General features: G+C 53.7%; 1 protein-coding gene across 1 annotated transcript in view; it reads right to left on the reverse strand.

Annotated features, from left to right (window-relative positions):
* Positions 1-1946: 1946 nt before the first annotated feature.
* The window catches only part of LOC135305588 (zinc finger protein 436-like), a gene marked incomplete at its 3' end in the record, with an annotated part of 81437 nt that continues 63136 nt past the window's right edge, over positions 1947-20247 (reverse strand). Inside the window, 2 exon segments of the mRNA XM_064429325.1 lie at positions 1947-2404; positions 2407-2518. Of these exon segments, the coding sequence (XP_064285395.1) occupies positions 1947-2404; positions 2407-2518 (570 nt within the window).

Raw genomic sequence — 20247 nt, forward strand, 5'->3', positions numbered from 1 at the left:
GAACCAGCTGCTCCATGGCTGTTCTCACAAAAAGAGCTTAGAAAGCCTGGAGATTCTTGGGGGTGTTTGAGTGTGGATATGACAGTCTGATCAGAGACAGAGAAAGCAAGATAAGCTTTCCCATGAATTGGTCTGGGAACTTTTAGGGAGCTGGAGAGAAAGAATTGTAACTATCCACAGGTGGTGTTTGGAATAAGTTGCTTTTTTCCATAAAGTTGTTTAATGGAAGGTGTTTTCTTCATTAGCCAATCATGTGAAATGTGTTGATTAAATGACCAATGAGGTCCACTTGTAGCAAACCAAGGTATAAAAGAAGAGGATTGAATAAAAGGGGGGCTTTTAGCTCTCAGCCTTCTGACCTGAGTCTGTGTCATCTCTGACTCCACAGTGACATTTGGGGATCTGTGAGGGCTATTTAGGATCCTTTCTGCACCTCGTGACCTAACAGGAGCCTCTCCAATAAACTTTGCCTGAAGCTCCTGCTGTGCCCATGACAGGAACCCCTGTGAGTGTCTGGGACATCCCGGCTCTTTGGCAGCCTGGGGACTCCTGGGATGTCACCGTGGAGCCCCCGTGAGTGCCTGTGACAGATCGGTGCCTTTGCAGCCCAAGGTGCCCTGGGATGTCACCATGGAATGGCTGTGACTGCCTCTGAGCACAAGGCTCTTTACCATCCCCAGAAACCCCTGGGAGGTGTCCATGGAGCCCCTGTCTCTGCCTGTGACGTTCCAGCTCTTGAACAGCCTGGAGACTCTTGGAAAGTGACAATGGAGCCCCTCTGAGTGCCTGTGACAAATCTGATCCTTAGCAGGCAACCATCACCAGGACCCTGTTGCTATGGTCAGTTTCCATGGCAACCATCCCCAGCCCCTGTTGCTATGCTCAGTCCCTTGGCAGCTCCATGCAGACCCCATGCCAGGGGTGGCTGCCATGGACACCAGCTCAGGCCTGCAGCCAGAGCCCGTTGCCATGGACACCATTGGCAGCTCCATCCCCAGGGTCATGGGATCCCAGATCAACAGAATTGGCTGAGCTGGGAGGGACCCATCAGGATCCAGGAGTCCAACTGCTGGCCCTGCACAGGACACCCCAACAATGCCAGCCTGGGCCTGGCAGCTCTGGCCAAACGCTGCTGGAGCTCAGAGAGCCCTGGAGCTGGGAGCCTTCCCTGGGGAGCCTGGGCACTGCCCCAGCAGCCTCTGGGGAAAAACCTTTTCCTGAGATCCAACCTGAGCCTGCCCCGACTCAGCTGCAGCCGTTCCCTCCAGTGCTGTCCCTGGGCACCAGAGGGAAGAGGTTCCCACAGCCCCAGCCAGGGGCCTGCTCCCAAGGCTGTTGCCATGGGCACCAGGGCTGGGACCAGCTGGGATGTTTGGTTTCCATGGACCAGGGTTTAGGAATGGGATTCCCCAATTTCCTGCTCCTGCTAAAACCGTGCTGCCACTCGCTGCCCTCCCACCTCCCATGGAAATAACAAAAGGCAAAGATCCCGGGCTGGGATAAGAACAATTTATTTGGAACAGCAATGAGATAAAGAACAAACAGTAAGAGAAACAATATTGACAACAGAAGGGTTATAAAAAAGGGAAAACTACAACACAACTGACTGTGTTTTCCTAGCCATAATTTCCTCCTGCCTGCAAAGGACACCCTTCTCCTCAGGAGGAGATAGAGAGAGAGAGTCCCTTTCCTGCCCCTGGCAACGACCTGAGGTCGGAGTGAATGTAATGACACAGCCGTGGCCAGACCCTCATGTTCTTCAGGCTCACATCATGTCATTGGCAGGGGCAGGAAAACGAACAGGTGTCTTCCCAGCATGGATCACAGTGAACACGTATCACCAGGGCTCTTCCAAACGTGGTTCTCCCATGGGGGATGAAGTTGGAGCAGTGCACAAAGCTCTTCCTGCAGTTGCAGCATTTGCATGTCTTCCCTTACTGGTGACTGTGTTGGTGTCTGCTCAAATGAGAGCTCTGTCTGAAGCTCTTCCCACACTGGGGACACTCATAGGGCCTCTCCCTGGTATGGATACGCTGGTGGGTGACGAGGTGGGAGTTGCGGTTGAAGCCCTTCCCGCAGTCAGAGCAGCGGAAGGGCCTCTCATCTGTGTGAATCCGCTGGTGCTGGAGGAGATTGGAGCTCATGTGAAACCTCTTCCCACACTCGGGACACTCGTAGGGCCTCTCCCCAGTGTGGATGCGCTGGTGCTTCATGAGGTAGGAGTTGTACTTGAAGCTCTTCCCACAGTCAGAGCACTGGAAGGGCCTCTCATCCGTGTGAATCCGCTGGTGGCAGAGGAGATTGGAGCTGGTGTGAAACCTCTTCTGGCACTCCGGACACTCGTAGGGCCTCTCCCCAGTGTGGATGCGTTGATGCCTGACAAGTTTTGAGCTGCAGCTGAAGCCTTCCCACATTCCCCACACTCGTAGGCCCATTCCCCAGTGTGGATCATCTGGTGGCTGATCAGGGTGCTGCTCTGCCTGAAGTTCTTCCCACACTCCAAGCACTTGTAGGGCTTCTCCCCATCAGGAAGCTGCTCATGGACCACCAGCTCCAAGCCCTGGCTGAAGCTCTGTCCACCTTCCTGGCACAGGGTGGGTCTTTCCTCCTCAGAGCACCCTGCGCTGGGTTTGAAGCCCCTCCTCCTGTGGGATCTCAGGGAATTTTCCTCCTTGTTAGATTCCTGTGCCATGGAGCCGCTCAAATCTGCCTCTTTCACGAGGTTCTGCCATGGGGATTTGTCCTCCCTGGTCTCTATTCTCAGCTTGTTGTCTGAGGAAGACAGGGCAAGGAGAGGATTGGATTTGCCTCCGTGCAAGAGGGGAGGGGAAGGAAATCCCCCCAGTGCATCCCTGGCAGGATGGCATTGGCAGTGGGGGTGTCCTGCAGCCTTGGGCTGTGCTGGGCAGGGAGATGGAGCAGGAGAGAGGGGGGAAAGGGTCCTGACTTCCTCCTCACCAGCCTGAGTGTCTCAAGGCATCTTCCACTTCCTCACAGCCTTCTCCTCCATCTGGCAGTGGGTTTGGGATGTGAAATTCTGTTTTGGGAGGAAAACAAGAGATTAGTGCATTGAGTTTTGTACTGGTATGAAGGCAAACCAGGGGGAGATTTTAAGACAGAATTACAATTTAATAAGAAAATTAAGATCAAGGCAATGATACAGAAACACTGCCTTAAACTGACAGAGTCAGGATATCACCTGACACCCTGTTGCTCAGGGTGCTGGTAGGAGTCCCATTAAATGGTGGCTGCAGTCCTGTTGCAGTGATGATCATAATTCTGTCAAAGCAGATCTGTAGAAGGGTCTGGTCTTCCTCTGAAGGTCCAGTGGTGGTGATGGAGCTCTTGTCCTCTGGGAACCCGTAGCCAAGGTGCTCCTGGTGCTGTAAGCCTCAGCTTATATCCAGGTAGGAATGCTTGGCTCCTCCCCCTGGGCAGAGCATCCCACAATGGGATGATGTCATTTTATCAGTCCTGCAGGGACACTCAATGGCCCATTCACAGAAGAGAGCCCCTGCAGGGCGTTATCAGGGCTGAGTCTTGGAAGAGATAAAGAACACTGCCCCGCCTGTTTATAACAATTTATGAAGATGGTGATGGAAAACATGCATTTGGTTACATCTTACACTGCTACCTGAAACAGTGGGGTAATCCCTGCTCGGGGGGTGAACACCACCTCCCTTACCCAAACTGGCTCAGGTGTAAAACCCCCACCCCGGGACAGCCACGCACACAGGGGACAATGTCACACTTGCCCCACCCCAGGGGAGGTCTCTGTCCCTGTCACTCTCTTGCCCTCCCCCTTTTTTCTCTTTTATTCCATCTCTCTCTACCTCACATTTACTGTTCAATAAAATCCACTTTGCATTTGGTCATGTTAGCACCTTAATTGGGGCAGAGGTATCTCTCTAACAATTTTCTTAACCAGATTGTGTATAATATTTTGGCACAGTGCGTTTAGGCCGTGTTGTCTGACCCCAAGTGCCTTTGTCAGAAGCATGGTTCCCTCCTCTGTGGGAGGAGAGCTCTTTCTTTCCAGAGGAACTCTTGGAAACTTGGATGCAAATTCCTCTGAGCGACTTGTGGGAGAACCGATGCAGAAAATGGCTGTTATGGGTGGCCAGTGTGAAGAAAATATTTTGTTATTCCTTGGAAAGTTTGTTCACATCACTGGAGAAAAGGTGTCCTGGGTTGACTATATGATGCTTTTATCCCCAATCGTCTTGTTCTGTTTATACTGAATAATAAGTTTTACACCTTTAAGGCTCTCTTCCAGACAGTGAGGAGGGGAGGGAAGAAGTGCGCAGTTTGTTTTCAGACTGCTCTCACTCCTCCACATTCCTCAACCTCCAAACAGGTTGCCCTCAGGACAAGTAGGGCACACTGGTAGATGGGCACAGGGAGCAGAACAGCCCCCTGCAATCCAGGAGGAAGCAGCTGGGGACCTGCTGAGCCACTCAGGTGCTCACAGGTGTCTCTGGGAGCAGATGGGATCCATCCTAGGGGCTTAAGGGAGCTGGTGGATGATCTCCCCAAGCTGCTCTCCATCATTTATTTACCATCAGTCCTGGCTCAGCAGGGAGGTCCCAGAGGAGTGGAGGTGCCAATGTGAGCCCATCCCCAAGAGGGGCTGGAAGGAGGATCTGGGGAACTCCAGGCCTGTCAGCCTGACCTGGGTGCCTGGCAAGGTTATAGAACAGATCACCTTGAGAGCCATCACAGGGCACCCACAGGATGGCTGAGGGATCAGAGCCAGCCAGCATGGATTCCAGTATCTGCAATGATGATCTGCATGAGGGGATTGAGTCCAGCACCAGCAAATTTTCAAATGACACCAAGCTGGGTGTGAGTGTGGATCTGCTGGAGGGTAGGAGGGCTCTGCACAGGGCCCTGGACAGGCTGGATCCAGGGACGAAATCCAACAAGGTGAGGTTGAACAAGTCCAAGTGCTGGGTCCTGCACTTTGGCCACAACAACCCCTGCAGTGCTACAGGCTGGGGACAGAGTGGCTGGACAGCAGCCAGGCAGAAAGGGACCTGGGAACACTGATGGACAGCAGGCTGGACATGAGGCAGCAGTGTGCCCAGGTGGCCAAGAAGGCCAATGGCTCCTGGCCTGGATCAGGAATGGTGTGGCCAGCAGGAACAGGGCAGTGATTCTTCCCCTGTGCTGGGCACTGGTTGGGCAGCACCTCAAGTGCTGTGTCCAGTTGTGGACCCCCAATTTAGGAAAGACATGGAATGGAGGGGCTGGAGTGTGTCCAGAGAAGGGCAACAGGGCTGGTGAGGGATCTGGAGCACAAGGCCTGTAAGGAATGGGTGAGAGAGCTGAGGTTGTTTATCTTGGAAAAGAGGAGGCTCAGGAGGGACAAGTTGGTGTCAGGGCACAGGTTGGACTTGATGATCTCCAAGGTCTTTTCCAGTCTTGCTGATTCTGGGATTCTCTGAAACCACCCTTGGAGCAGTTCCACAATTAGCCCTGGGCCTTCTCTTCAGAAGCTCCAGCAGCCCAGGTGCCTCAGCTTCTCCTCCCAGCCCCAAAGCCCATCCTGTCAGTCCTGCAGAGCCTCTGCAGCTCCTCCTCATTGCCCAGAACAGGGAGCCCCACAGGCAGACACAGCAGCCCAGATGTGCCCCCCTGGCCTGGGGTGCCTCTGGCAAGGGAGCAGCACCAGGCACTGCAGGAGCCTGCAGACAATTCCTGCAGCACTTGGAGGATGATCCTGCTCCCCAAGGGATGTTCCCATGGTGCCAGGTCAGGAACTGGAATGGGGAGTGGGGCCAGAGAGGAAAGGGCAAACAGGGATGGGCTGTTTGCAGGGGAGGGAACAGGGGCGGCAAAAGGAAGAAATTTGTGGCGGGAAGAGTAAAGAAAGCAGAGGTGAAGCCAAGGAAATGCTGAGGGCAGTTTGGGGGTGGCTGCCAGGCAGCCCTGGCTCTGAGCAACAGTGTCTGCAGTGGGACAAGACACTCCCAGCTCATAGGATCAAACTTTCTGGCTGACTGCAGAGGCCAGGACAAAGCTGAGTGGTTTCCCTGGTGTCCCCCAGCCCTTGCTGGCCCCAGGGGCTGATGGCATTTCTGCTCCCTCAGGTTCATGTCCCCACAGCAACAGCATGGGGGTGCTCCTGCCTGCTCTGTGCAATGCAAACAGGGGCTCCTGAGCCAGTGCTGCCGTGGCTGTGCCTGCAAGGATGCGGCACCTGTGTGAGCTGGGGGAGAGGCCAGGGCTGCAGAGGGGGGATGTTGTTGGCAGCTCCATCAGGACGCTCTGGGATGCTGCCCTGGGCTGTGCAGCGCCCTGGGGATGGATCAGCCCCTGCTCTGCTGCTCCTTCGCGTCTCCCCCAGGGCCCTTGCAGAGCCCCAGCCATGCTGTTTGCCCCCAGCCTGCCCACGGCCAGCCTGGGGCTGCTCACCCTGGGGCTTTTCTGTGCTGAGCATTGGCCTGGCCGTGTTCTTGAGAGAGCCTGGGCAAGGAGCCTGGAGCCCCCAGGGCCTGGCCTGAGGCGTCAGCGCTGCCCCAGCAGTGCCCATGGCCTGTCCCTGCTGCAGCCCTAGCACTGCCACCCCCAGGACTGTGCCCGGCCCCGAGAGCACTCAGGCCCTGCAGCAACACCAGGGCCACCAGGGCAGCGGGGCAGGGCCACAGCAGCAGCACTGGCAACACCAAGTGCTGCTGCTGCTGCTGGGCACAACTGCTGGGCCAGCACTGATCTGCCCCAGCTCTGCACACCGACATTGCTGCTGCAGCTCCAGAGAAGGCAAGAATAGAGGGATCTCTGCAGAAAACTTTGCTGGGAGATCCTTTAGTTCCTTTAAAACCTTTGAGACTGCAGCCCATCATTGTCACAGTCTGTGGCCACAGGGAAGGTGGAGAGAAACAAAGTCAGAAATAGTAGAAACAATCGTCTAGCTTTAGGAAGAATATTTAAAAAGGAAAATGACAGGGAAATCAAAGAACCAAACCAAAAGAGCTATAAGTGATTACTTTTATTACAAGTGATTTGCAGAAATTGGCAATCAGTTTAATACTTCCTAAGATGTGCAGTGATCAGTCTCCTCACTGCAGCCTTGAGCTCCTGGTTCCTCAGGCTGTAGACGAAGGGATTCAGGGCTGGAGGCACCACGGAATACAGAACTGACACTGCAAGACCTAGGCATGGGGAGGAAATGGAGGAGGGTTTCAGGCAGGCAAATACTGCAGTGCTGAGAAATGCATTTCTCCTGCATTTTTCCTTTACAGATTCTTTCAGTCATCTCCTGAGAGGTACAGTTTGTTCTGGTGCTTTTCATGAATTGATTATACTCTTGATTTAGATGGAGATTCTAGAATTGATTTCAGATGTAGAAGAATCTGAACAGAGCACAGAAACAAACTCCCTCTGTCAGCCCATTTTCATCTTCTAGATCACTTTCAAGATGTCCTTGGGGGTGTTGGAATGATGATCACACAGCTCTCCACTTCTGGCTGCAGGCTCTGCAGATTGTTTCTTTGCATTCAGTCAGGCTTGCATTCCCTAGGAGTTCTTGGTAGCCTGTCATGTTTTCTTAGGGTAGAACAGTAACAATGAAAACCTTACCAATGGCACAACTGCCCAGCCCACAAGGAAAAGAGAAGAACAAGCTGTCAAGTTCTTCAAATATTTGTCCTGCTTTGCTGCAAGTGTGCTGCACACACAGTGTGGAAAGCCAGGAGAAGCTGCAGTTGGTGGCACACCTTGTGACAGAAGCTGCACCTCATTCTTCAGGAAAGGTTCTTGGAAAAAGCATACAGGACTGAGGAGAAGATTCTGGAAAAACTGAAAGAGCTTTTAAGAAATTAAATGAAAATTGAAACAATTCAAGACACTTTTCTCTATTTATTTTTATGCTCCCCTTTTCCATCTTGCAGTAGTTGTCCATCCCATTAATTCCAAACAGATCTCACCGCTAAGATCCACGAGTTGGCAAGTTTTAGACATTTTAAGATACCATGACCTGCACACAGTTTGACTTCCCCTGTTTTTCTTGGAAAGCAATGTTGGAGAGGTAAGTGCAGTGTTTGTGTCAGGTACAAATTCTGCAATCAGGGAACACGCTCTGAGAGTGTTTGACCCTCAGCAGGGACAATGCACAGCAGGGACCGAGGGGATTCCTGAGCCACTGTGCAGGAGTCCAGACTCTGGCTGAACTCGGCAAAGTTCCCATGTTTGGACAGGCTCAGGGGCTGCCCTCGGGGAACGTGGGGCTCGGGGCGGGGGCGAGCGGGCAACGGACAAACGGACACGGGGACAAACAGCCCCGGAGCTTCAGTTGCAGCAGCGGCAGCGGCAGCAGCAGCGGCAGCAGCAGCAGCAAGAGAGAAAACTTTAGATTCTCTTCTCCTCTCCCTCTCCCTCTCCCTCCCCGCTGTCCCGTACCTCTCCCGCTCTCCCTTTCCCGGTCTCCCCTCCTCTCCCCGCCTCCCTCTCCCTGTGCCCGGCCGGGCCATGCCCCCGGCCCGCCCCCGGCCCCGGGCGGGGCTGCCCCGTGCCCGCCCCCGGCCGTCCCACCGAGGTCTGGTCCCAGCCGGGCTCTGGCCGTGCTGGCGGTGGCGCTGCTGGGCGGGGTTCAGTGCCTGGGGCGGCATCGCCGGCTTTTGGCTCCGCTTGGCCCGGCCCCGGCCCCGGCCCCGGCCCCGGCCCCGACCCCGGACCCGGCCCCGACCCCGGCCCCGGCCCCGGCTCCTCCCGGGGCCCGCGGAGGACACACGCGACCCCGCCGCTCCCGCCGCCTCCGCTGCGGCTTGCCCGGCCCGAGCTCCGCCGCTCGGCAGCGCGGCTCCCGGGTCGCGTTCCAAAGAGCGAACGCCGGGGGATGGCCGGGCCGGGGCGGGTGAGGGGCGCTCGGGGGCCGTTGCTGGCCCCGGGCCGAGCGCTGACAGCCGCGTCCCGCCCGCAGGGAAGGCGCAGGAGTCCCTGCAGGAGCGGTACCGGCTGGGTTCCCTGCTGGGGTGCGGCGGATTCGGCAGCGTCTTCGCAGCAACTCGGCTCTCGGACGGCGCCCCGGTGAGCGGCAGGGCCGGCGGCGGGCGGAGGAGGAAAGGGCGCAGGAGGAGGAGGATGGGGCTGGGCAGGGCGGGCGTTGAGCTGAGCCCGCTGCTCCCCTTGGCTTGCAGGTGGCCATCAAAGGGGTGCCACGGAACCGCATCTGGCATTGGAGCGAGCTGGTGAGTGAACCGGGACAGCGGGAGAAGCCGGGCCGTGCCGGGCGGGGATGAGCCGAGCCCCGGCAGGGTGGGAGCTGCCAGGACATCCCGAGGGAGAGCGGGCGTGGGGCCAGCGCAGGGTGCAGAGCATCCCGGGCTGGCTGAGGGGTTGCCCAGCCCTGGCCCAGCATCGGCCCCACTGATGGAATCGTGCTCCTCCCACAGCCCGACGGCACCAGCGCTCCCCTGGAGGTTGTGCTGCAGGACAAGGTGTCCACAGGCTTTCCCGGTGTCGTCCAGCTGCTGGAGTGGCTTGAGCTGCCCAGCGACATTGTGATGGTGCTGGAGCGGCCAGAGCAGTCTCAGGACCTCCTGCATTTCATTCGGGCACGGGGGTTCCTGCGCGAGGAGGTGGCGCGGCAGCTGTTCCACCAGGTGCTGGAGGCCGTGCGGCACTGCACCAGCTGCAGGGTCCTGCACCGCGACATCAAACCAGAGAACATCCTGGTTGACCTGGCCACCGGGCAGGCAAAGCTGATTGACTTCGGCTGTGGCACCTACCTGCAAGAGACAGCCTACACTCACTTTGCAGGTGAGCCTACACAGGACTGTGCTCCTGCTCCTGGCATCTCACGGCCCAAGATCTCACAGCCCAAGCTGGGTGTGGCAGCGGGGATTCTCCCTTTTGCTGCCACTCATGGGACTGAATCTGCAGCTGAGTTGCTTTAGAGCAGGGCTGGGTGGGGAGCCATCTTCCAGCCCTGCTGGCAGCCTTTGCCCACCACTGTGCCCAGGACTGGGGGTGGGCTGGTGCAGCCAGCCTGACAAAAACAGTCGTGGGTCAGGGTAGCAGAGAGGGAGGTCAGAACCTGTGCCCCAGCTGGTTTGGTGTGCAGGCAAGAGGAAGGGCTTGGACTGCTCCACTTGCCCTGTTTGTCTTGCCTTTATAATATGTTTGGGTCAATGCAGACAGGGAGAATGAGGGCATGGTTTTTCCCCAGCACGCAGTGGGTATTTCCTTTGCATGTCATGGTCAGGCCTAGCCAGGGCTTCCACTGTCCCCTTCCCACACCAGTGGCTTCTTTTGCAATCCCAAGTTTGTACACCAGTCCCAGATGCTGGTGAGAGGACAGTGGTCACCCTGTGTGCCACTGATGCAGCCCCCACACGCCCAGGGATGCTGGGGCCAGCCTCTGGGAGCAGCAGCATCCCCCTGATGAACTCCATCTGTATTCCACAGGAACACCATCATACAGCCCCCCGGAATGGACCCGCTTTGGCTGGTACCATGGCGAGCCAGCTACCATCTGGTCCCTGGGCATCCTGCTGCACGAGATGGTCTGCGGGAAGATGCCTTTCAGGAGGGGCTGGAACTTCAGCTGGGGCCAGCTCTCACTGCCACAACGGCTCTCTCCAGGTGAATCCTCTTCTCTGGGCACAGGGGGAATACCAGTGCTGGGAGACAGCAGCGGGCTCGGGAGCATCCCGCTCTGGCAGCTGCTGAGGAGGTGGCACATGTCCTGCTCTCCCCCAAAACCAAGAATTGATGGGAAAGTTCAGGCCCAGCTCTGAGCGCATCCAGCATGGCCTGGGCATGGGAATAGTGGGGCAAAGCAGACAGGAGCCTTCTCCAGCTGACGGGCAGTTTCTTGTTTTTCTCCCCAGAGTGCCAAAATCTGATTGGGTGGTGTTTATCCATGCACCCCTTGGCCAGACCCTCATTAGAAGAGGTGTTCTGTCATCCTTGGATGCAGGATATTGATCTGCCCTAGAAGAAGGGAGAGAGCCACAGGCACACTGTGCTGCAGGGCCCTGGTAAGTTACAGCTGCACACATGCCTTGGCAATGAGAAGCAAAGAAAGCCAGCCCATGTCACTGCACCAGGGTCATGGGATGGGAACATGCAGCCCTTGTGCTGGAGCTGAGCTGCTCTGCCCAGCCCTGGTGGCTGCCATCCAAGCAGGTTTTGCTTGTCCTGGTTCCCTGATAGCTGGGGCCCTGGACAGAGCCCTGACAGCCTGGTCTCACCCCAGGGAAGGAGAAGGAGCCCCCAGAGTAGCTGTACCGGGTGGGGCTGCTGCTGCAGGAGACAGCGAGGATGACATCAAGGATGACACGAAGGATGACAACCTCTTCCTCAACCTGGCCACCAGCAGTTGAAGGTGATGCACTTTGATTGTGGCACCTTCTTCAAAGCCAAACTCCACAGGGAATTTGCAGATGAGTCCACACCTGGGGAAATGCTCCCAGATTTGGGCATTGCCCAGCCTGGCTGGGAAGCAAAGGTTCCCCCCTTTGCGGGGGCAGATGCAGCTGATCCTTCAGTCGGCTGCCCAGCTGCTTTTGGCAGGGCTGGGGGCATGGGCTGGGGTGGGTACGAAATGGGAGTGGGCTCCTGGTCCTGCCAACAGCCCCCAGCACCCACCGTGCCCCGGGCTGGGGCTGGGGCTGGGGCAGCCAGCCCAACACAAATAAACCCCCATGGTGGGAGCAGAGGTGGGACTCCCAAATCTGTGCACAGGTGCTTTGCTGTGCAGGCAAGGAAGGGCTTGGGCAGCTCCACTGCCCTTGTTTGCTTTGGGATCACAGTTATTGTGGGGGACAGTGCAGGGGGAAGGGAGAAAACCTGGGCTTTGCTCACACATGGCTGGGTTTTTCCCTGGTATGCAGGGCTTGGGCCTTCCTCAATCCCCTCACAGAGATATGATTTTTACCTTTGTTCTTTTTTTCCCTTTTTGTCTGTAATCTATTTTCAACAATTTGTTGTTTGTTTTTCTAGAGGAAGCATTCTGGTTGGTCCAGTCTGGATTGGGAAGTTCTTGGGAGCAGCTGTGGCGTGGATGGGCCGTGCCCTTGGAGCAGGCTGAGGACACCGTTTGGGACCAGCTTTTCTTCCAGCCATGGATGGCATGAGGTGGGTCCCCGTCTGCTTGGCAGGGTGGGCTCAGAGCTTTTGGGAGATGGCAGCGAGCACAGGAGCATCCTGCTCTGGGCAGCTGCTGAGCAGGTGGATGTGCCATGGCTGGCTGCATGCTGGGCACATGTCCTGCCCTCCTGCCCTGCTCCCAAAGGCAGCACTGATGGGCAGCTCTGGGCACAGCTCTGAGCACAGCCAGCATGGCCTGGGCACCACGGGCAGCTGGGACAAGGGGACAGGAGCCCTCAGCTGACGGGCAGTTTCTGCTTTCTCTCCTTGCAGCCGGGCTCTGCGGATGCTGAGGCTGCTCTGGGCTCTGCCAGGGCTCTGCTGGAGCTCAGCACCGGGCCGGAATCAGCCAAAGAAGAAATGGTGTCACCTGCAGCACAGACTTGCTTGAGCATTTTGGCAACACAGCTCAAGTTTGCAGAGTGACACCTCCCAAAAATTAAACTTGTTCAATATTTCTGAAATCAAATCAATCTGGGATGACTCCAAATGACATTTTTCAGCTTGCTCAAGATGTAGCTCAGCCCTTCTCTGAACAGTTCACTCCCCCACCTGCCTTTTACTTCTCAACTGCTCCCTTTTTTCCCCCAGTGAATTCCCAGCCCGTTGCTGTCTCCATCACTTGCTGGCCTTCCTTGTTGCCCCTGACCACAAGGAGGGCTGAGCCCCAGGTTTAGGGACTCATGCTGTCACTGGCTGAGGAGCAGCAATGTTTCAGAGGTCCAGTGGGATTTTAGTGTCATTCAGAGCCACTCTCCAGCCCTCAGCTCTCCTCACTGCTGAGTTCCCACTCCCTTTTCCTGGTCCTTGCAGCAGGATGAGCTCTGTGAATCTCCTTGAGCCTCCCCACTCTTCCCAGCCAATGCACCCACCTCAGTGAGGCTGAAGCTGAAGCTTCTCTGTCTCCTCTGGCACTCCAGTCCAGTCCCCTGTGTGGGGAGCCCCAGCCCCAGAGCACAGCACACAGCAGTGCAGTCCGGGCTGGAGCAGCTGCCCTGCAGCCCTGGCTTGGCTGTTTGTGGCAGCTGAATGCTCCCTGTTTCCAGCTGTCCCTGCAGGATGGCCCCAGGGCAGAGCCCAGCCGGGCTCCCACTGCAGCCCCTGCAGCTTGGGGCAGACAGTGCTCCCAGAGCTGAGGGTCATGGGGAGCACCCGGAGCTGTGCCTCGCACTCAGTGCTGGCAAGTGTTGTGTTCTCATCTCCTGCAGCCTGAGGGGAAAATTACCTGTGCTGCCAGGCCAGCACTGCCCCTCTGGGCAGGGAGAAGGCTGAATGGCTTTCCCATTCCAGAGGATCCTGCACTGAGCCTTGGCAGGGCCTGGCAGGGCTGGAGCCGGGTCTGGCCTGCTGTCCAGGACTCACTGCCCACCAACCACCCCCACCCACCACGCTCCATCCTCTAGAGACAGAAGGGTCTGTGTGTGTGCCAGGGGCTCTTGGATGTCTCTGTATCCATGGACAGAAGGGTCTGTGTGTGCCAGGGGCTCTTGGGTGTCTCTGTATCCATGGGTATGGGATGAACACGGACAGTGAAAGTGTCAATCACATTGCTTGCACACTCCTTCCTTTGTACACAAGACAAATCCATGCACACCCCCACATATTGGTATATTAATAGGATAGGGATGGATAGAGATTTCCCACAGAGCTCTAACTTTGGCATAACTCGCCATTTAACTGGTGGCCAGGAGATTTTTTTCCCAGCTCTGTGTGAGAAGGTGTCCCAGAGCTGAAGGAGCAGCATTCAGAAGCAGTTTCAGGATTTCTAGGTAGGAAGTGGAGCTCACAACCATCCATATAACTCACCATATTCATTGGGATGGGCTGCTGCTTCTCTAGGAATATGGCCCAATGCAGACATGAGACTTGGAAAAATCCCAGCTCTCTGTGGGTTTGTGCAAAAGGGGGAGCAGCACAAACACTTTGTGCCTGCCTGGGGGCACAAGGTCCAAGGAGCTTTGGTGGCAGAGGGTGACCTGGGCTGGTGGCAGGTGAAGTTCCATTCCATGACATCTCAGAGTGGCACAGGACAAAGGTCCAAGTACCCCCAACCCCACTGATGAAGTCCTTGGAGTGCTGCACATCCTCTAGGAAAAGCTGCTGTCACACAATCCATTAGGATTTATAACTTTCATTTCCAACACTTTAAATCCAAATTCCAAACTGCAATATTTTTACACTCAAGACACAGTCATACACAATCCATCTTTCAATTTCTTATTGATTCAACCACAATTTAAAATAACTTAATATTGCAAACAAAACCCAGAATCTTTTAAAAAAGTGATGTTGATGTCAGTAAGATAGATCCATGCCAAAGTAACTGAGTTCTCTTTTTAAAAATACCAGTTACCTCTTAATCCAAAGTTAGAAAAGATTTTCACTACACGTTTGTTTTTTGTTTTTATCTTTCATATTTTTTTCTTTTTTCCTTTTTTTAACAGAAAAATCATCCTAAAAAGGAATGTACAGCAAAAAGAGAAACATTTCTGATAAACAATGAAAATGTAGGCTCCTCCTCTGTTTACTTTTCTCTGGATACCCTGAAGAAAAAAATCTAGCAGATATGAGCAGAGGTGTGAAGTGTTTCCTTTGGACTAAACTGGAGTTCAGCACTGCTGACATCCTGATCCAGTCAAGAGCTGCAGAATTATTTTGCACATCTTGAACTCTGTGTTTGCAGGCACAGCACCTGCAGTGCTGACGCACCAATGCACATGAATAACTCTGTTATTCCCTCTCAGAATTCGGGCTCTGCCCCAGCACGAGATGCTGCAGCCCTTTGCTCCTGGTTCCCATGTGGAGCAGCTCCATTCCTGCTGGCTGAGCTGCTCAGGCAGAGCCCGGCAGCTCCTGGCCCTGCAGGGCTGAGGCTTTTCCCCACTGCTGGGCACAGACTGATGGAGCAGCACTGCTGAACATGGGGGCACACCCAGACGGACCAGGAGCAGCTGCCTTTGGCCACCTGAGGCTCCAAGGCCCAAACTCTGAGCAGGCAGGGCTGGAAGAGACTCGCAGGCTCCCTGGTGGCTGTGCTGCCCCACTTGTGCCTGGCTCAGCTTTGCTTGGGGCAGAGGGAGAACAAGGGGCAGCTCCCTCCCAGCCCCAGCCCAGGGACCCCTCCAGCCCCGGGGCTTGGGGCACTGTCAGCACCTGCTTCTCCAGCCACCGCTCCTGCTGGCCCTGACAGCAACACCCAAACTGGGGCTGATCCCGAGGGAGCAGCAGCAGGGCCTGGATCTGATCCCTGACTCTGGGGACGGGCTGGACAAATGGCCCCACAGCAGCAGCAGCAGTGCATGGAGCTGACTTTCAATGTCGCCTTGACTTTTTAAGATTTTCTAAGTGTTCTGATGTTTGCATTCTTGTACCAAAATTTCTCACACACTTTCTGTGAACAACTTACTGTTTTGCATTCTTTTATGGAGGAGGAGAAACTTGATGGACTGTTTTTTTGTCCTTGGAGAGGTGGCACTTTCACCCTCCAATCCACTGTCACCTTTGGAAATCTATAAATGTTGGAGTGAAAAAATAAACTTTTCCTTTTTCCTGCCTTGAGAGCAACAGCGTCTCTGCGTCATGTTGTCTTGTGTCCTATAGTGACATTTCAGCACAGCCCCTGCCACTCTTCCCTCCCATGTGCAGCAGTGTCACAGCAGCCTGAGGCACCTGGGAGGCCCCAGTGCCAGCAGGGACTTGAGATGGCAGCCCTGGGCTCCTGGAGATTGTGCAAGGAACAGAGCTGGGGACTCCCTGTCCATGGGGGGATTCCAGATGGAAGAGACTGCTGTGCCCAGGCAGCTCCAAGGCCACAGCAAGGAGGGTCTCGACCACTGGATCTGTGCCAGTCCCACAGTCCTGGGCAGCAGCCACTGAGCCCTGGGGGAACAGAGGGCACAGCAAGAGGGACAAAACCAGGCAAGGTCAGAGACTGGAGAGAGTCAAGACATGAGAGCAGGAACAGCTGCTCCATTGCACTCTTGGAGAAAGCTCCTGGCTGGTTCAAAGTGCTGAAAGTTGTGAAGGGCAGAGAGGAGGCCATACCAAACAATGCGCCTGTTTCCACACCCTCCCCTCTGCGTGTCCCAGAAGGAATTGGATGGACTGTGTTCTTCTCTCCAAGTCGTCTCCTTCAGCATGAGCAGCTTAGCACCAGCAGCTGAAGGAGCTGAAGCCTCAGGCCAAAAGAGCTGAGCAAGAGGAGACTTTCTGAGCAAATGAGTGCTGCTAACATGGACCTAGCTGAATTCAGCAGATAGAATCACGGAATCACAGAATCCTTTCTGTTGGAAAAGACCTCTGAGCTCATCCAGCCCAGCTGTTCACCCAGCAGTGCCAAACCCAGCGCTAAACCACGTCCCTGAAGTGCCAAGGCCTGGACAACAGCCCAGAGTGAGGCCTGAACAACAGGCCCTGAGCCAAAGGTGGCCTCTGGATGAACCTTCCAACCAAAGGCTATCTTTGTATCTGCTCACTGATGAAATGCATGGTCATTAGCACTGTGATAGATGTAGCCACTCATTAGTGACACAGGTATTTATCTTTTTGTATTTGCAAGCCAGACAGGGCCATGAAATCTGACATCTGGCCTTGTTTGGGGCTGAAGGATCAAAGTCACCTCCCTTGGTTCCTCCTGGGGCCCTGGCCAGGGTTTGGGAGGAACTCAAGAGGAGGACGAAACCAGATGTTCCCACACTAGAAGTGCTGTCAGTTTGTTCATTCAGCACTGTCAGAGCTGGGCCCTCTCACAGTGAGGTTGGAGCCTCAGCTGTGGCTGGAGGCACCTGCAGGAATTCCCAGTGTCCAGGAGTGGCTCTGCAGCCCTTGGCTGGGACAGCTTCCCCCAGCTGCTGTGTGGATCTGGGGGATGGTGAAGCCTGAGGGGAACTGGTGCTGGATCTTTCTTAATCACTGCAGGCAATCTTTGGTGGTGATGGTTGGGTGCATTACTGAGCTGCTCCTTTTGTGATCCTTTGCTGCTTTGAGGTGCAGTAAATGACACTGATTCCTTCAGTTGCAGTCTGTGTCTTTGGTGCTGACCCTGCCCACTGGTAAAACAAAACTGGCACAGTCGGGCCAGATAACAAGAAAATGTAATTTTTAAATGTAAATGTGAAGAATCGGTCCCATCAGAAATTCCCAGATGGGAAGCCCTTCCCTGGAGTTGGCTGGCTCTGGAGTGGGCTGAGGTCGCAGCACTGTGTGAGCAGTGGGGCAGTTGGTTAAAAGAGGATGAACTCCTGGATGTCTTAAAATGCATCCAAAAATTGCATACAGAAAAGGAAAAGAACTTGTGGGCTTGGGCAGATGAGGATGGATTTTGTTAACAGCACATTGGAAACAGCACCAACAAAAGGAAAATTGTTGTTGGAATGCTCCCACATAGAACAACAGTAGAAGATTTTAATCTTGAGCTCAGGTTCATTTGTGCAAGTGATACTAGTAACACTAATAGTAATACTAATAGTAATACTAATACTAGTAATAAATATAACACAAAAATTTATATTTATATGTGTATAATTAAAAATGGATACTGTGAAATAAGGCTGACACTCGTAATATGTCAGCTTTGGTTGCTCACTGTAACACTAAATACCCTAGAGAAAAGGACTAGCCAAGACCCAGCTGTCAGTGCTAAACTTTGTGAGATAAAGGAGGAAGGGATGAATCAGGCTATTTTTATAGGATTTGCTGATACTGTGATGGGGAATGCTTTGTCTGTTACTGCGAAAAATACAATTATTAAGTCTGCTGGGTTTTTCATATCCCAGACAATCCACAAGCTGCAGGATTGGTTGAATGGGTGTAGGGGTTATTAAAAGAGCAGTTGACAAAATGAGGAGATAGGAACCTGTCCCCATGGAGACCCCATCTCCCAGATGTGCTCCATGCCCTTAACAATGGCCCACTGGGGAAATAGAAACCCTGTGGCTGTGCACAGCTGCACCCAATTTGCAACTACAACCAGGGGCATTGAGGCTTGGACTGCCAGGCAAATTGTTCTGGGTGTGATGGCCCCTGGCAGGGCCAGCCCAGAGGCTGCAGGGCTGGACCTTCATGCCTTGGAATTAATTAGCATAAATCAGAAGCAAATGAGAGTTATAAATACCAAAACAGTAATTCAGATTCCTCCAGGACACTTTGGTTTGATAACTGCTCACTGGAGCTTGGCCTTGGAAAGTGTTCATGTGATGGGAGGAGGAACTAATGCAGATTTATCAAGGAAAAATTAAAGGAATTGTGTTAAAAATAGTGAACAAAATTGGATTATTCAACTACAGAGTAGCACTATTACTGATATTGTCACTTTTTAAAACAATTGGAAAAAAGGACATCCACCTCAAATCACTGCTGTTAGTAAAGATAAAGGGTTTGGATGCAGCAGTCCTAATAATGGAGCCAGAGTGTAGCTCCAGAGGCCAAAAGGCCCTCCTGAGGCAATTGAAGGAACAGCTCCTGGGAAAGACAGCACTGTTTGAATCCTGAAACCTGGGCAGGAACAATGGGAATGTGTCCCTGCATCCAAGTGTTCTGTGTGAGAAAGAGGAAATATTACAGGAGATTGTTTTAGGCACCCTGCCAGACCAAATCTCTTTGTTTGCCTCAATGGCCCCTTTGGAAAATGCTCTGATCCACAGGGCTCCCTGTGAAGGCTGCTGTGACACTGAGGGACTTGCACAGAAATTCCATCAAGGAGCCTGGGTCCCCCTCATGGACTGGGACCCGGCCCCCTTCCAGCCAAAGGGGAAAGGGCCCCACCAAGCCTTGTTAGCCACAGACAACATGGTAAAGCTGAACAGCAAAGGACCTTGGAGGCATTATTCTGGAATTAACACAGTGCCAGCTCCATGAACGACAGAATTATTGTTCCTAACCCAAATGAGACTGAGGAAAAAGAATGAGTAACCTTGTCACTGAAGTACTCCTGATGTCTGTAAGTTGTGTCTTGAGAGTCAGCCAGAATCTTTGTTTGCCACAAACACCTTTAGAGTTTCACCAAGGATTAGTCATTAAATTCTTATGAGAATGTAAAGATCAAAGTAGCCAAAATACTCAATGTAACTAATTTCTGGAAATGTTCTCAACTGATGTTGGGAGGAATGGGGTTCCTTTGGAGGGCCCAGGGAGGAGCCCTGGATCCATCAGCAGCCCACAGTGGGAAATAGGAAATCAGACCTTTGGTACCAGGAATGGGAGCTGCTGGGTCTGTGGAGACTGCCCATAAACAGCTTCCTAAAGGATGGTTTGAGTCCTGTTTCCAGGCAATGCTGATGCCTCCCTTGAGAGTCCTTCAGCAACAATCACAAGGAAGAGTTGGGGCCAAGAGAACATTTTCCACCCAAGGAGTGCCTTTGTTCTCAGAAAACCAGATTCTGGCTCCCCCTGTGCCTCATGTGCGCTGCCCTGTCCTGTGGACATTACAGTAAAGATATAAATTGATTATTAGAAAAAATAGCAAATGATCCTGTTAAAGTATCCAATAGTACATCCCAGGAGCTCCAACAAACACAAATGGGGCTCTACAGAACCACACAGCCTGGGATTATCTGCTTGCTGGCCAGGGAGGAACCTGGGCTCTCATGGGACAGGAATGTTGCAGTGCTATCTGATGGGTTTGAGAACCAACAGTCAGGAATCACCTTGACAGAAAAGGCAGTAGAAGAGTGGCAACAAGAAGAAAATTATTTTTGTTGGCCTTGGCTTCATGACTGCCAAATTGGAGGCTGCTGTGTAATGAATTTGTGGCAGTCACTGTCATCATTGCAGTGTGAGCACTTGGTGTGTTATGATTTCATGTTAGAGTTGTTGTGACACTGTGCTGGAAATGGAGTACTGAGACTTCTCTAAAAAGACACAGTCTCAAGAAAAAAGGGGCATTTGACAAAACAACAGAGAATAGCAACTAATTAGGGCTGTTTAAAATGGAATGCGAATTATAGATCTGAGTAATGAACTTGAACAGCACTTAATTGAAGAACAAGAGGCAATGACTTTATGCCTAATGTCTAAATCTAAACTGTGTTATAAAGGTTATAGTTCATCTGCAGGTTAAAGGACCCAATTGAAGTCCTGAGTCCTCAGCACCAGGCCCTGACTGAGGCCTGAACAGCAGGCCCTGGGCCAAAGCTGACCTCTTGATAAACCTTTCAA

Source organism: Passer domesticus, chromosome 8 (assembly GCF_036417665.1).
Source record: "Passer domesticus isolate bPasDom1 chromosome 8, bPasDom1.hap1, whole genome shotgun sequence".
Lineage (NCBI taxonomy): Eukaryota > Metazoa > Chordata > Aves > Passeriformes > Passeridae > Passer > Passer domesticus.